The sequence below is a fragment of the Arachis ipaensis genome, chromosome B3 (genome assembly GCF_059453495.1).
Source record: "Arachis ipaensis isolate K30076 ecotype BB chromosome B3, ASM5945349v1, whole genome shotgun sequence".
Classification (NCBI taxonomy): Eukaryota; Viridiplantae; Streptophyta; class Magnoliopsida; order Fabales; family Fabaceae; genus Arachis; species Arachis ipaensis.
Window position 1 is genome coordinate 28,730,833 of NC_142438.1, and position 17,164 is coordinate 28,747,996.

Sequence of the window (17,164 nt, forward strand, 5' to 3'; positions counted from 1 at the left end):
ATCATGTTTCATTCCTGATATGGCCGATTGTTAAAGTTACTTGAACATGATGCATGTAGTTTGTGTTAGAATCCACTGCTTGTTAGGGTTTTAGTGTTTTCCTTCTTCAAACCAGTAATGCATGCTCTGTTTCTTGTGAAAAGAACAGGGGGTGTGTAATATCTAAGTTATTTGTTGTTTTTGTGTTGCATGCGTGGTAAATTTTTTTTCCTCTGTTATGTTGCAGATGAACACCGTATTGTTAGACATATTGTTTCATCATGGGAGAAATTTTGAGAGGGGTAAGGATGGGAGATGGACATACACACCTGACAATAAGCATTGTTTAGGTGATCTGGATGTGGACAGGTTGGATGTATTCTACCTGAGAAATTACTTCAAAGAGCTAGGCTATGAGACCATGAAGGAGGTTTGGTGGCAGGTCCCTGGGATGAGCCTGGAAGTAGGTTTAAGGCGTTTAGACTCTGATAATGAGTTGAGAGAGCTGTGTTCTCATGGTGGAAAGAACAATGGGGTAGTAGATGTCTACATTGAACATGGAATTTCAGAACCTGAAATAGTACAAGGAGAGGATGTTGTTGTGCATGTTGATGACCAGGTGAGGGATCTTAGAGAGCAAGCCAAGTCAAATTTCAGGATGGTGAAAGACCCCCTGTCAAACCTACCACCGAGAAGGACCCTCCTATGAGTTTAAGCATGGTAACATACAAGCCCCAAGCTAAAGAGGCGTTACCGAGGAAGAGCAATGTGAATTCTAACATGGAGTCCCAGTCTAAGCCTAAGTCAAAGTCTAAGCCTAAGACAGTTCCCAAACCCAAATCCATGCCCAGACAGAACAATGTAACTAGGACTAGGAGATATTTTCTAAGGTCTGTAGGAAAAGGTATTTCAAAAGCAAAGAAAAATGCTGGTGATCATGTTCTTTTATCCTCTGACTCAGACTCTCATGACAGCTACGAGAGTGCTGAGGACGAGGCCTATAAGCCACAAGAGCTGGATGATAACTCGGATGAATCGGGCATTGGATATACCGTTCCTTCACAGAAGAAGAAAGTCAAGAAACCTAATGCAAGGAAGAAGGTCCAGGCAGAGAGTGGAAAGAAAAAAGAGAAGGCCAAGGTCTGTGTTGATGATGATGGATTTGTGGAAGATGTTTCTGATGAAGATGTGGACATCGGATTTGTGGCGGGAGGCCTAAAGGGGGATAACCATGACGCTTTTGATCCGGGGTCAGAATCGGATGGTGGAAATTTGTGGCACTCTTTGGAGATGAAAACACCACCTAATTCAGAGAATGAGCTGGTTGGAGAAGAAAGTTCGGATGAGGTATTTCCGGTGTTTAGACAGGGTGCTAGGTTCGGGGAACTATATTTAGAAGTCAGGATGAAGTTCAATACTAAGTGGGAGTTCAAGGAGGCAGTGAGGGAGTTCACTATACAAGAAGGGAGACGGATGAGGTTTAGGAAGAACGACGGGAAAAGGGTAAGGGCAGTATGTAAGGTGAAGGATTGCAAGTGGGTTGTGTACGTATCAAGGGACCACGAAGACAGTTGCTGGCAAGTTAAGACTTTCTTCAATAACCACACTTGTCCACGAGAGGATAAGAACAGGGCAGCAAATAGAAATTGGGTTGCAGGTAAGTTGGTCAAAAAACTAAGAAAATATCCCAATTTCAGGAACTGTAAGGCTACAACATATTTCAAGACGAAATATGACTTGTCGCTCAATAGAAACTCTATATCACGGGCACTGTGTGATGCTAGAAATATAGTCTATGGGGATGCGAAGGAGCAATATGCCATGCTTAGGGACTATGGTGAAACACTGTTGAAAACCAACCCGGGATCAACTGTTCAGATTTGTACAAAGCCACAGCCTAGTGGTGAGGTCATATTTGAGAGGATGTATGTCTGCTTGAGTGGCTGCAAGTTAGGTTTCAAGGCTGGCTGTCGTCCGTTAATTGGACTTGATGGGGCTTTTCTAAAAACTGTTTTCGGGGGCCAAATCCTATCGGCTGTTGGACAAGATGCTAATCATCATGTCTACGTTATTGCCTGGGCAGTTGTGGAAGTGGAGAATGGTGCACGAATTGTGAATCACACTTTTCACAACTCGTACCACTAACCAGCAAGTGCACTGGGTCGTCCAAGTAATACCTTACGTGAGTAAGGGTCGAATCCCACGGAGATTGTTGGTTTGAAGAAATCTATGGTTATTTTGTAATTCTTAGTCAGGAAGTCAATTAGATTTATCAGTTGAATTGCGAATGAACAAGAGAGCATGGGTTAAAGGTTACTTGTTATGCAGTAATGGAGAATATGTTGGAGTTTTGGAGATGCTTTGTCTTCTGAACCTCTGCTTTCCTTTGTCCTCTGGTTCACGCACGCACGTCCTTCTATGGCAAGCTATGTGTTGGGGCATCACCGTTGTCAATGGTTACATCCCCTCCTCTTGTAAAAATGATCCAAATGCTCTGTCACAGCACGGCTAATCATCTGAGGTTCCCGATCGTGCTGGAATAGGATTCACTCTCCTTTTGCATCTGTCACTACGCCCAGCACTCGCGAGTTTGAAACTCGTCACAGTCATTCAATCCCTGAATCCTACTCGGAATACCACAGACAAGGTTTAGACTTTCCGGATTCTCATGAATGCCGCCATCAATCTAGCTTATACCAGGAGATTCTGATTAAGGAATCTAAGAGATATTCATTCAATCTGATGTAGAACGGAGGTGATTGTCAGACACACGTTCATGGATTGAGGAAGGTGATGAGTGTCACTGATCATCACCTTCTCCATAGTTAGGCGCGAATGGATATCTTAGATAGGAACACGCATGTTTGAATGGAAAACAGAAATACTTGCATTAATTCATCGAGACACAGCAGAGCTCCTCACCCCCAACAATGGAGTTTAGAGACTCATGCCGTCAAAGAGTATAAAGTTTAGATCTAAAATGTCATGAGATACAAAATAAGTCTCTAAAAGTTGTTTAAATACTAAACTAGTAGCCTAGGTTTACAGAAATTGAGTAGACTATGACAGATGATGCAGAGATCCACTTCTGGGGCCCACTTGGTGTGTGTTGGGGCTGAGACTTAAGCAATTCACGTGTATAAGGCCATTTTGGGCATTCAACGCCAGGTTTGGATCCATTTCTGGCGTTGAACTCCAACTTTTAATCCTTTTCTGGCGCTGGACGCCAGAATTGGGCAGAGAACTGGTGTTGAACGCCATTTTACGTCATCTATCCTTGAGCAAAGTATGGACTATTATATATTTCTGGAAAGCCCTGGATGTCTACTTTCCAATGCAATTGGAAGCGCGCCATTTCGAGTTTTGTAGCTCCAGAAAATCCACTTTGAGTGTAGGGAGGTCAGAATCCAACAACATCAGCAGTCCTTTTTCAGCCTGAATCAGATTTTTGCTCAGCTCCCTCAATTTCAACCAGAAGAATACCTAAAATTACAGAAAAACACAAAACTCATAGTAAAGTCCAGAAATATGAATTTTTCCTAAAAACTAATGAAAATAAACAAAAAACTAACTAAAACATACTAAAAACTATATGAAATTAACCCCAAAAAGCGTATAGAATATCCGCTCATCACAACACCAAACTTAAACTGTTGCTTGTCCTCAAGCAACTAGACAAATAAAATAGAAGACTAATAGGTTGAGAAGCAAGAATATCTCAGAGTTTTTGAGTGAAGCTCAGATTCTAATTAGATGAGCGGGACTAGTAGCTTTTTGCTTCCGAACAGTTTTGGCATCTCACTTTATCCATTGAAGCTCAGAGTGATTGGCATCTATAAGAACTTAGAATTCAGATAGTGTTATTGATTCTCCTATTTTAGTATGATGATTCTTGAACACAGCTATTTCATGAGTCTTGGCCGTGGCCCTAAGCACTTTGTTTTCCAGTATTACCACCGGATACATAAATGCCACAGATACATAATTGGGTGAACCCTTTGGATTGTGACTCAGCTTTGCTAAAGTCCCCAATTAGAGGTGTCCAGAGTTCTTAAGCACACTCTTCTTTCTGCTTTGGACCTTGACTTTAACCGCTCAGTCTCAAGTTTTCACTTGACACCTTCACGCCACAAGCACATGGTTAGGGACAGCTTGATTTAGCCGCTTAGGCCAAGATTTTATTCCCTTAGGCCCCCCTATCCACTGATGCTCAAAGCCTTGGGATCCTTTTTATTACCCTTGCCTTTTGATTTTAAGGGCTATTGGCTTTTTCTGCTTTTTTTTTTTTGCTGCTTTTTCTTGCTTCAAGAATCATTTTTATGATTTTTCAGATTATTAATAACATGTCTTATGTTCACCATTCTTTCAAGAGCCAACATATTTAACAGTATTAAACAACAAATTCAAAAGACATATGCACTATTCAAGCATTCATTCAGAAGACAGAAAGTATTGCCACCACATGTAACTAATGAGAATTTCTCTTATTAAAACTCGAAATTTTATTGCCTCTTATTCAAAAGATCTACTATTTTATTCATGTTTGCTGATGATGAGAAAAATAAACTATGGCTTAATTGGAGATAAAATCAAAATAGATACTAATTACTACTATATGACTCCTAAAGTGAACTTCTATAACGACACTATCACAGAGTTAAAGCAGAAATTGGAATTTAACAACCTTTGTTCTGGGGAATGGGTGTTCCTCTGATCCGTGGGGTGCTTGATTCTTCAAGAGAAAACTTCTGACGCTTCAATTCCCTTAAGTCACGCACTTACTCCTCTTGTTCTTTAAACATATAGGTCAGCATTTGACTGTGTTCCTTCTGTTCTTTTATTATTTGCTCCATAGCTTCCCGTATCTTGGTGACAGACGTCTCAAGATACTTCCAGTATTCAGATTGAGGGATTTCTGGGAGAAATTCCTGTGTTTTCTTCTTGGTGGGATCCTCCTGCGCTTGTTGTTTTTCCATTGATGCTTTGGTGATTGGTTTCTCAACTGAGATATACTCAGTTATTCCCATTCTTACTCCGGCGTCCTTGCAGAGCAGAGAAATCACGCTTGGATAAGCCAACCTGGTCTCTTTAGAATTTTTGTTAGCAATTTTGTAGAATTCAGCTGAGATCAGCTGATGAACCTCCACTTCCTTTCCCATCATGATGCAATGGATCATCACTGCTCTTTTAACTGTGACTTCAGAACGGTTGCTAGTAGGCAACAGAGAATGCCCAATGAAGTCCAGCCATCCTCTGGCGACTGGTTTGAGATCCTCTCTCTTGAGTTGATTTGGGACACCCTTTGTGTTGGTGGTCCACCTGGCTCCAAGGATACATATGTCCTCTAGAATCTTATCCAGGCCCTTGTCTGTTCTCATCATTCTCCTGTTGAAGGAGTCTGGATCGTCTTTCAGCTGAGGTAGCTTTAAGATCTCTCTGATCTTATCAGGGATGGTATGAACAATCTTTCCTCTGACCATGGTCCGATATTCATAGAAAGCAGTTCCAGATAGTTTTTGCTTGTCAGTCTGCCACATATTAGCATAGAACTCCTGGACCATATTCCTTTCCACTTTCGTTTCAGGATTAGCTAGGACTTCCCAGTTCTTGATTCGAATTTGCTCCTGGATCTCCGGATATTCATCTTCTTTCAGATCGAATCTAACTTCCGGGATCACTGATCTCAGACCCATTATTTTGTTATAATGGTCTGAATGTTCTTTAGATAAGAACTTCCCTTGATTCCAAAGTGGTTTTGGAACGCTCTCTTTCTTGCCTCTTGGAGTGGGTTGTTTTCCTTTGAGAGCCATGATCTTAGTGATCACGGATAAACACACCAAACTTAGAGGTTTACTTGTCCTCAAGCAAAAGAAAAGAAAGGAGAGGGATAGAAGGAGAGCTAGGTGCAATTATTGATGGGAGGGGAGGGAGGCCGAACTCAAATTTATAGGGAGGGAGGGTGGGTTTTCGAAAAAAAGAGATAAAGATATGATAAAAAGATTTATTTGGAAAAGATAAGATAGAAGATATGATAAGAGAAGATATAGTTTAAAATTGAGAGGATATGAAAGATTTTTGAAAAAGATAGATTTAGATTTTGAAAAAGATAAAGTGGAGGTTTTGAAAAAGATATTGATGAGTTGAAAAGATAGATTTGTAAAAAAAAAAAATTTTGAAAAGAGTTGGATTGAATTTGCAAAGAGGCCTGGTGCTTATGGATTAAAATACATTTGATATTTTTAAGGTAGGGTTTTTAGAAATTAGGGATTTTAGAAATCAGGGTTCTTAACATGTTTATGTAAGAAATCATGTATTAAAGTATGAAAATCAAGATTTAGAATGAAAAAATTTGAAGAAAAATGAGTTTTGTCTCCTCCCTGCCATCCTGGCGTTTGAACGCCCAAACACTGCCTGTTTTGGGCGTTCAACACCCAAATGCTGCTCTCCTGGGCGTTCAACGCCCAGCTGCTGCCATTACTGGCGTTCAACGCCCAGTGGATGCCCATTTTGGGCGTTGAACGCCCAAAATACACTTTTACTGGCATTTCTTGCCAGTGAACTCTTTTTCTCTGTTTTGTGTGCCGAGTCCTTCTGTAACTCTGTGGATTTATACAAATGATTCCTCACCTTAGTGTCAGTGAACTGTATATAAACAAATAAAAATAAAAATAGGGCAAAATGCTTAGAGGATTGTTGCTCTATGGCTGGGTTACCTCCCAGCAAGCGCTTCTTTATTGTCTTTAGCTGGACCTTGCTGAGCTTTTAATCTAGCTTCAGCCTTGAGCACTCTTGCTCAATGTTGCCTTCAAGATAGTGCTTGATTCTCTGCCCATTGACAATGAACTTCTTATCAGAATCAATATCTTGAAGCTCCACATAACCATATGGTGATACACTTATAATCACGTATGGTCCTCTCCACCGGGATTTCAGTTTCCCGGGGAATAGCCTGAGTCTAGAGTTAAACAACAGAACCTTCTGTCCTGGTTCAAAGATTCTAGATGACAGTTTTCTGTGATGCCACTTTTTTTATTTCTCTTTATAAAGCTTGGCATTTTCGAAAGCTGTGAATCTGAATTCCTCTAGCTCATTTAGCTGGAGCAATCATTTTTTTCCTGCTAATTTGGCATCAAAGTTTAGGAATTTGGTTGCCCAGTAGGCCTTATGTTCTAGTTCCACGGGCAGGTGACATGCCTTACCATACACGAGTTGGTATGGAGAGGTCCCTATAGGGGTCTTGAATGCTGTTCTGTAAGCCCACAGAGCATCATCCAAGCTCCGTGCCCAATCCTTTCTACGGGTATTTACTGTCCGTTCCAGGATTCTCTTTAATTCTCTGTTAGAGACTTCAGCTTGCCCATTAGTTTGTGGATGATATGGAGTAGCCACCTTGTGGCGAATCCCATACCGAACCATGGCAGAGTAAAGCTGTTTATTGCAGAAGTGAGTGCCCCCATCACTGATGAGTACTCTAGGGACACCAAACCTGCTAAAGATATGTTTCTGGAGGAACTTCAGCACTGTTTTAGTATCATTGGTGGGTGTGGCAATGGCCTCAACCCATTTTGATACATAGTCAACTGCTACCAGAATATAAGTGTTTGAGTATGATGGTGGGAAAAGTCCCATGAAGTCAATTCCCCATACGTCAAACAACTCAATTTTCAAGATTCCTTGTTGAGGCATGGCGTAACCATGAGGCAGATTACCAGCTCTTTGGCAACTGTCACAGTTACGTACAAACTCTCGGGAATCTTTATAGAGTGTGGGCCAATAGAAGCCACATTGGAGGACCTTGGTGGCTGTTCGCTCACCTCCGAAATGGCCTCCATATTGAGATCCGTGGCAATGCCACAGGATCCTCTGTGCTTCTTCTCTAGGCACACACCTACGGATTATTCCGTCTGCACATCTCTTAAAGAGATAAGGTTCATCCCACAAGTAGTACTTTGCATCAGTAATTAATTTTTTCTTTTGTATCCTGTTGTACTCCTTGGGTATGAACCTTGCAGCTTTATAGTTTGCAATATCGGTAAACCATGGTGTTTCCTGAATGGCAAATAAATGCTCATCTGGAAAAGTCTCACAGATCTCAAGAGAGGGGAGGGGCGTCCCTTCTACTGGCTCTATACGGGATAGATGATCAGCCACTTGGTTCTCTGTCCCTTTTCTGTCTCTTATTTCTATATCAAACTCTTGCAGAAGCAACACCCATCTGATGAGCCTGGGTTTTGAATCCTGCTTTGTGAGTAGATATTTAAGAGCAGCATGATCAGTATACACAATCACTTTTGATCCTACTAAGTATGATCTGAACTTGTCAATGGCGTAAACCACTGCAAGTAATTCTTTTTCTGTGGTTGTGTAATTTTTCTGGGCATCATTTAGAACACGACTGGCGTAATAAATGACGTGCATAAGCTTATCATGCCTCTGTCCCAACACTGCACCAATGGCGTGATCATTGGCATCACATATTAGCTCAAATGGTAATGTCCAGTCTGGTGCAGAAATGACTGATGCTGTGACCAGCTTAGCTTTCAGCGTTTCAAATGCCTGCAGGCACTCTGTGTCAAACACAAATGGTGTGTCAGCAGCTAGCAGATTGCTTAGAGGTTTTGCGATTTTTGAGAAATCCTTTATAAACCTCCTATAGAATCCTGCGTGCCCCAGAAAGCTTCTGATTGCCTTAACATTGGCAGGTGGTGGTAATTTTTCAATTACCTCTATTTTTGCTTGATCCACCTCTATTCCCTTGTTTGAAATTTTATGCCCAAGAACAATCCCTTCAGTCACCATGAAGTGACATTTTTCCCAGTTTAAAACTAGGTTGGTTTCTTGGCATCTTTTCAGAACAAGTTTCAGGTGATCAAGACAAGAGCTGAATGAGTCTCCATATACTGAGAAGTCATCCATGAAGACTTCCAGAAATTTTTCCACCATATCAGAGAAAATAGAGAGCATGCATCTCTGGAAGGTTTCAGGCGCATTACACAGCCCAAATGGCATCCTTCTATAAGCAAACACTCCAGATGGACATGTGAATGCTGTTTTCACTTGATCCTGAGAATCTACTGCAATCTGGTTATAGCCTGAGTAGCCGTCCAAAAAGCAGTAATAATCATGACCTGCTAGTCTTTCTAGCATCTGGTCTATGAATGGTAAAGGAAAATGATCCTTTCTGGTGGCTGTATTGAGCCTTCTGTAGTCAATACACATGCGCCACCCTGTAACTGTTCTTGTAGGAACCAGTTCATTTTTTTCATTATGAATCACTGTCATGCCTCCCTTTTTTGGGACGACTTGGACAGGGCTCACCCAGGGGCTATCAGAAATAGGATAAATAATCCCAGCCTCTAGTAATTTGGTGACCTCTTTCTGCACCACTTCTTTCATGGCTGGATTTAGCCGCCTCTGCGGTTGAACCACTGGTTTAGCATTATCCTCCAATAAGATTTTGTGCATGCATCTAGCTGGGCTTATGCCCTTAAGGTCACCTATGGACCACCCAAGAGCTATCTTGTGTGTCCTTAGCACTTGAATAAGTGCTTCCTCTTCCTGTGAATTTAAGGCAGAGCTTATGATCACTGGAAAAGTGTCACCTTCTCCCAGAAATGCATATTTCAAGGATGGTGGTAATGGCTTGAGCTTGGGTTTAGGAGGTTTTTCTTCTTCCAGAAGAATTTTCAGAGGCTCTTTCATGTCCTCTGAATCCTCTAAATTAGGCTGAACATCTTTAAAGATGTTTTCCAACTCTGATTCGAGACTCTCAGCCATGTTGATCTCTTCTACCAAAGAGTCAATAAGATCAACTTTCATGCAGTCTTTTGATGTGTCAGAATGCTGCATGGCTTTGACAGCATTCAACTTAAACTCATCATCATTGACTCTCAGGGTTATTTCCCCCTGTTGGACGTCAATGAGGGATCGTCCAGTTGCTAGGAAAGGTCTTCCTAGAATGAGAGTAGCACTCTTGTGCTCCTCCATTTCCAGCACAACAATGTCAGTGGGAAAGGCGAATGGCCCAACTCTGACAATCATGTCTTCAATCACGCCTGATGGGTATTTAGTGGAGCCATCAGCAAGTTGGAGACATATCCGGGTTGGTTTAACTTCTTCAGTTAAGCCAAGCTTTCTGATAGTGGATGCAGGTATTAGGTTGATGCTTGCCCCAAGATCGCATAAAGCTGTCTTGGTGCATTGACCTTCTAATATGCATGGTATCAGAAAACTCCCAGGGTCTTTAAGCTTCTCAGGAAAGCTTTTCAGAATGACTGCACTGCATTCTTCAGTGAGGAGAACTCTTTCTGTTTCTCTCCAATCCTTTTTATGACTCAAGATCTCTTTCATGAACTTGGCATAAGAAGGTATTTGCTCAAGTGCTTCTGCAAATGGAATCTTTATTTCAAGAGTCCTGAGATAATCTGCAAAGCGAGCAAATTGCTTATCCTGCTCCTCTTTTCGGAGTTTTTGAGGATAAGGTATCTTGGCTTTATATTCTTCAACCTTAGTTGCTGTAGGTTTATTGCCTACAGAAGTGGTTGAAGAAGCCTTTTTAGAGGGGTTGCTTTCAGCATTTGTGTGTGTCTGATCCCTCACTGGCAATTGAGTGCCAGAGTTAGAGACTGGAGTGACGTTAGATGCCAACTCCTTGTCTGTTCCTGGCGTCTGAACGCCAGAACTGTGCCCATTTTGGGCGTTCAGCGCCAGATCTTGCCCATTTTGGGCGTTCAACGCCAGATCCTTGCCTATTTCTGGCGTTGAACGCCAGTCCTGCCTTGTTTCTGGCGTTGAACGCCAGTCCTGAGCATGGTCTGGGCGTTCAGCGCCAGCCTTCCACCAAATTTCTGGCGTTTTAGTTCCAGAATTACTTTTTCCTCGGCTCTTACTGTCCTCAGGTGAATTTTGGGTGGTTTGCTCATTTCTTAGCTTTTTGCTGCCTTGAGGTGGGGTATTTAATGTTTTCCCACTTCTTAGTTGAACTGCTTGGCATTCTTCTGTTATCTGCCTTGACAGCTGCTGCTTTGTTTGCTTAAACTGTTCGTCCATATGTATATTCGCCATCCTTGTCTCTTGTAGTCTATCTTTGAATTCGGCTAACTGCTTTGTTAGAAAGTCCAATTGCTGATTGAATTCAGCATCTTGTTTTACAGGACTGAGTTCAGCAGTTGCTGTTTTAACCTCTTCTTTCATGGAAGGGTCACTGCTTAGGTACAGATGCTGATTCCTGGCAACTGTATCAATGAGCTCTTGAGCTTCTTCAATTGTCTTTTTCATGTGGGTAGATCCACCAACTGAGTAATCCAAAGACATCTGAGCTCCTTCTGCAAGCCCATAATAGAAGATGTCTAACTGAACCCACTCTGAAAATATTTCAGAGGGGCATTTTCGTAGCATCTCTCTGTATCTCTCCCAGGCATCATAAAGAGATTCATTATCTCCTTGTTTGAAGCCTTGGATGTCCAGCCTTAGCTGTGTCATCCGTTTTGGGGGAAAGTATTGATTCAGAAATTTTTCTGTTAGCTGTTTCCATGTCCTTATGCTGGCCTTAGGTTGGTTATTCAACCACCTTTTAGCTTGATCTTTTACAGCAAATGGAAACAGTAATAGTCTGTAGACATCCTGATCTTTTTCTTTATCATGTACTATGTCAGCAATCTGTAGAAACTGTGCCAGAAACTTTGTAGGTTCTTCTTGTGGAAGACCGGAATACTGGCAACTTTGCTGCACCATGATAATGAGCTGAGGATTCAACTCAAAGCTACTGACTCCAATGGAGGGTATGCAGATACTACTCCCATATGAAGCAGTAGAGGGGTTAGAATATGACCCCAGAGTCCTCCTGGACTGTTCATTTCCGCTTAGGTCCATGATGGAGAAAGGGAGATGATGTAAAATAGAAAAAATATTTTTATTTATTTATTTCGGAAACAAAATAAATCAAAATAAAATAAATAAAAATGAGTGAAAGATTTTCGAAAAAGTGAGGAGAGAGAAAGTGGTTAAGAGATTTTAAAAAGGATATGATGAATTTTGAAAAAGGTTTTAAATTTTTAAATAAAAATCTGAATTTTAGAAATAGATTTCGAAAAGATGTTTTTAAATAGAGAGAAAAGATATTTTTGAATTTTAAGAAGAGAGAGAAAAACAATAAGATAGCACAAGATTTAAAATTTTTAGATCTAATGCTCCTTGTTTTCGAAAATTTTTAGGAGGGAAAAACACCAAGGAACACCAAACTTTAAAATTTTAAGATCAAGACACAAGGAAAACTCAAGAACACTTTGAAGATTCACAAGAACACAAAAACACAAAGGAAGAACACCAAACTTAAAATTTTTAGAAAACCAGAATAAATTTTCGAAAATTTTAAGAAAAATCAACAAGAAAACACCAAACTTAAAGTTTGGCACAGGATTTAATAGAAAAATTATTTTTTTTTTTTGAAAAAGATTTTAAGAAAAGGAAAATAAGGGTTCTAAAATTTTAACACGACAACAATAAGAGATTCTAAACTAAAAAAAGAGAAATTTTTTCTAATCTAAGCAACAAAATAAACCGTTAGTTGTCCAAACACGAACAATCCCCGGCAACGGCGCCAAAAACTTGGTGCACGAATTGTGAATCACACTTTTCACAACTCGTACCACTAACCAGCAAGTGCACTGGGTCGTCCAAGTAATACCTTACGTGAGTAAGGGTCGAATCCCACAGAGATTATTGGTTTGAAGCAATCTATGGTTATTTTGCAATTCTTAGTCAGGAAGTCAATTAGATTTATCAGTTGAATTGCGAATGAACAAGAGAGCATGGGTTAAAGGTTACTTGTTATGCAGTAATGGAGAATATGTTGGAGTTTTGGAGATGCTTTGTCTTCTGAACCTCTGCTTTCCTTTGTCCTCTGGTTCACGCACGCACGTCCTTCTATGGCAAGCTGTGTGTTAGGGCATCACCGTTGTCAATGGTTATATCCCCTCCTCTTGTGAAAATGATCCAAATGCTCTGTCACAGCACGGCTAATCATCTGAGGTTCCCGATCGTGCTGGAATAGGATTCACCCTCCTTTTGCGTCTGTCACTACGCCCAGCACTCGCGAGTTTGAAGCTCGTCACAGTCATTCAATCCTTGAATCCTACTCGGAATACCACAGACAAGGTTTAGACTTTCCGGATTCTCATGAATGCCGCCATCAATCTAGCTTATACCACGGAGATTCTGATTAAGGAATCTAAGAGATATTCATTCAATCTGATGTAGAACGGAGGTGATTGTCAGATACACATTCATGGATTGAGGAAGGTGATGAGTGTCACTGATCATCACCTTCTCCATAGTTAGGCGCGAATGGATATCTTAGATAGGAACACGCATGTTTGAATGGAAAACAGAAATACTTGCATTAATTCATCGAGACACAGCAGAGCTCCTCACCCCCAACAATGGAGTTTAGAGACTCATGCCGTCAAAGAGTACAAAGTTTAGATCTAAAATGTCATGAGATACAAAATAAGTCTCTAAAAGTTGTTTAAATACTAAACTAGTAGCCTAGGTTTACAGAAATTGAGTAGACTATGACAGATGATGCAGAGATCCACTTCTGGGGCCCACTTGGTGTGTGCTGGGGCTGAGACTTAAGCAATTCACGTGTATAAGGCCATTTTGGGCATTCAACGCCAGGTTTGGATCCATTTCTGGCGTTGAACTCCAACTTTTAATCCTTTTCTGGCGCTGGACGCCAGAATTGGACAGAGAACTGGCGTTGAACGCCAGTTTACGTCGTCTATCCTTGAGCAAAGTATGGACTATTATATATTGCTGGAAAGCCCTGGATGTCTACTTTCCAATGCAATTGGAAGCGCGCTATTTCGAGTTCTGTAGCTCCAGAAAATCCACTTTGAGTGCAGGGAGGTCAGAATCCAACAGCATCAGCAGTCCTTTTTCAGCCTGAATCAGATTTTTGCTCAGCTCCCTCAATTTCAGCCAGAAAAATACCTGAAATTACAGAAAAATACACAACTCATAGTAAAGTCCAGAAATATGAATTTTTCCTAAAAACTAATGAAAATAAACTAAAAACTAACTAAAACATACTAAAAACTATATGAAATTAACCCCAAAAAGCGTATAGAATATCCGCTCATCAGAGAACTTTGAGAATTGGAAGTGGTTTCTAGAGTTGCTACATGAGGATCTTAGAGACTACAAGACCCATGAGTGGAACTTCATCTCTGATATGCAAAAGGTAATTTCCTACTGTAACCTTAATCCTTAATGTGTAAAACTGTGTTAGCTTGATTTAGTGCATAAAGTGTAGTATACTACCATATTGTGATGATACCTCTGATATAATTGTTGGATTATATACTATACCTCTGTGGTATGCTGTTAGGGTATACTGCCATACTGTGAGTACTGCTCTGATATAATTGTTTGAATATATACTTTACCTCTGTGGTGTGCTGTTAGGGACAATTATGGTGATTGGTTTCCAAAGTTAGAGACTATTATGGTGATAGATTTTTAAAGTTAGGGACTATTATGGTGATCGATTTTCAAAGTTAGGGATTATTATGGTAACATATTGTTTGCTATCTTCAGGGATTACTGCCTGCCATGAAAGCCGTGATGCCTAATGTGGGCCACCGATTCTGTGTCTGGCACTTGTGGCGAAATTTCAACAAGCAGTGGAAGGACCTGGAGCTGAAGGGACTGTTATGGGAGTGTGCTAGAGCTACAACATTTCAAGAGTTTAAGGTACATATAGCCACTTTTTTCTGCAACTGGTGTTAGCTTACATGGACTTTTTTCCCAACTATTAACTATTGAAATTCAGGAATACATGGATAGGATAAAGAGGCTGAACAAGAACGCATGGAAGTATCTTGACAAGTGGCCAAGGGAGGCATGGACAAGGTCACAGTTCAGGCACAACCCGAAATTGGATTCGATTTGCAACAACGCTTGTGAGGTTTTCAATTCAAAGATCAAAGAAGCAAGGGGCAAGCCTATACTTACTCTTTTAGAAGAGGTGAGGATGTTTGTCATGAGGACTATGGCTAAGAACAAGGTTAAGTTGGACAATCACCTGGGGCTGTTACCACCCGTAATCAAAAGTAGGTTAGAAAAGGTGACGAAAGAGTCCAGGCATTGGCATGCTATATGATCTGGAGATACTGGATATGAGAATTTTGAGGTCCATGGGCGTCCTACAAACCATGTGGTGGACTTGGGGAAAAGATTATGTACCTGCCAGTTATGGATGTTAACAGGTTATTTTCTCCCATCCACTTACCTTTGCTCATTGAATTTTACACTTGTGTTATAAATAATTCTGTTTTAGCCTAAGCTGGATGTAAATTGGACTTGTAGGGATTCCATGCGTTCATGCTTGTGCAGCACTGGCCAGAGTCAACAAGCACCCAGAGGATTTCTGTCATAAGTTAATAACCATAGAATCTTACAAGGAAACATACAAGTACCACATCAATCCTATACCTGGCCAAGCCTTCTGGGAACAAAGTCAGTTTAACAAGCCATTGGCACCACCAATCAAGAGGAAGCCAGGGAATCTTCAAACAAAGAGGAGGAAGGACTCCGATGAAGGCACAAGTTCTAGCAAGAAATCTAAGCCAGTAACAGCCTTGAAAAGACAGCTTCGGCCTTTCACCTGCAAGTACTGCTTGCAAAAAGGTCACACCAAGAGAGGATGTGAAAAGAAAAGAGCAGCTGATGCTGCTCAAGCAACTGCAACTGCCTAGGCCACCACAACTGACACTGCAACTGCCACTGCATCTGCCAGTGCCACTGCAACTGCAACTACTACTAGTACAGCTACGGCTACTACTAATATTACAATCAATTCTGCTCTTATTGGTCAAGCTTCAGAAATTGATCTGTCACAGCCAATTTTTTCTGAACCAGAAGACTCTCAAAAGGTACAATATTAACTCTATAATAAGCCTTTGTAATTCATGGAGTAATAACTCTGAAAAAGGTTTAGTGGGTGACAAAGTTTGGTATTTATTTCTGGTTTGAAATTTGTATAGTTCACTGAAGTAACCAGGGAACCAGCCACAAGACCTGCCAAATTGCCTGCTAGAAGAAGGTCACCACCAACAACCCCTTCTACAGCACTGGACCCAATGAAGGGTGCGAGTTCTGCCACTGCTTCACGATTCACAAATTTTCTGAAGTTTGTGCCGACTCTTGGATTTAAGCACCCCCGGAAGAAGTGAACTTTCATATTAGGACATTAGGACATTTTGCTTGTCAAGTGTTTGTTTTTTGTTAAAAGATACAGTGACTGCGCTCACTCTAAACAATGGTTCATTTTGTTGATTACTAATCAAGTATGTCATGCTACTTGTTCAATTACTTATGGTTGTAATGTGTTAAAACTATGAATGGTTTGCCATATTTTGGTATCGATCAATTAATACTGTCCATGGTTTGGATCAATCTTTCTGTTACTTATTTACAAGTACTTTTACTTCATCCAACAGGATATTATATTATTCCAAACTAAGATCATTTACACAAACCTTGTTATGTTACCACATAACACTTTCATTCATTAATTTGAGAACTACATTACATTGACATGTTCTCAACCCTTTAATAGCACCAATCCTACAAAAACAACAACTACTAAGAACCCAAATCCAAGAACATGAGTTATGAATTTCAGATTCCTAATGTCTGCCTCCATCTTGCCCATCCACCATGAAAAGTTCATCTTCCTGTCACCATCATCATCTCCTGCAATAGCTCTTTCAGACAACTCCTCTTGCACAGAATCAGCCCAGACGAATAACCCACACCATGTTTTTCCACTTGTCTGCAACCAACCAAAATAATCAACCAAAAAAAAAAATTTAATCAGCTACAAATTATTTACCTTTACTCACATTATAGTTGGGGCAACCATAGAAGGGCTTGTTAGGATGCGACTCCGTCCCATACCACTTTAGCACCGGGCGACAACCATAGCCGCACCAGTCCGGAACCCGTCCCTGCCTGCTTCGCGTCGTGCTTCTTCTCCAGTTCTCCGTCGACGATGACTGGTTGGAATACTTCCTGCAACATGGCTCCCACTTCCTCTCATGGGGGACAGCTATTGGTGTATAGAAGAGATGCAGAAGAAGACGTTGATGGAGAGAACGACATTGAGGGGAGGCCAACGAAA

General features: G+C 40.9%; 1 protein-coding gene across 1 annotated transcript; it reads left to right on the forward strand.

Annotated features, from left to right (window-relative positions):
• The first annotated feature begins 226 nt into the window (after nucleotides 1-226).
• On the forward strand, nucleotides 227-16,214 carry LOC148570150 (uncharacterized). The gene is made up of 9 exons (XM_088506873.1): nucleotides 227-2,080; nucleotides 14,124-14,234; nucleotides 14,369-14,384; nucleotides 14,446-14,488; nucleotides 14,578-14,733; nucleotides 14,813-15,092; nucleotides 15,349-15,611; nucleotides 15,738-15,914; nucleotides 16,026-16,214. The coding sequence occupies exons 1-9, from the start codon at nucleotides 685-687 to the stop codon at nucleotides 16,212-16,214; spliced, it is 2,631 nt and encodes an 876-aa protein (XP_088362999.1). The 5' UTR covers nucleotides 227-684.
• The last annotated feature ends 950 nt before the right edge of the window (nucleotides 16,215-17,164 follow it).

Coding starts and splice junctions, on each gene's coding strand:
- LOC148570150 (XM_088506873.1), top strand. CDS start 685: ATGAGTTTAAGCATGGTAACATACAAGCCCCAAGCTAAAGAGGCGTTA. Junction 14,489..14,577: donor CAAAGTTAGAGACTATTATG/GTGATAGATTTT, acceptor TGCTATCTTCAG/GGATTACTGCCTGCCATGAA. Junction 15,915..16,025: donor AACCAGAAGACTCTCAAAAG/GTACAATATTAA, acceptor AAATTTGTATAG/TTCACTGAAGTAACCAGGGA.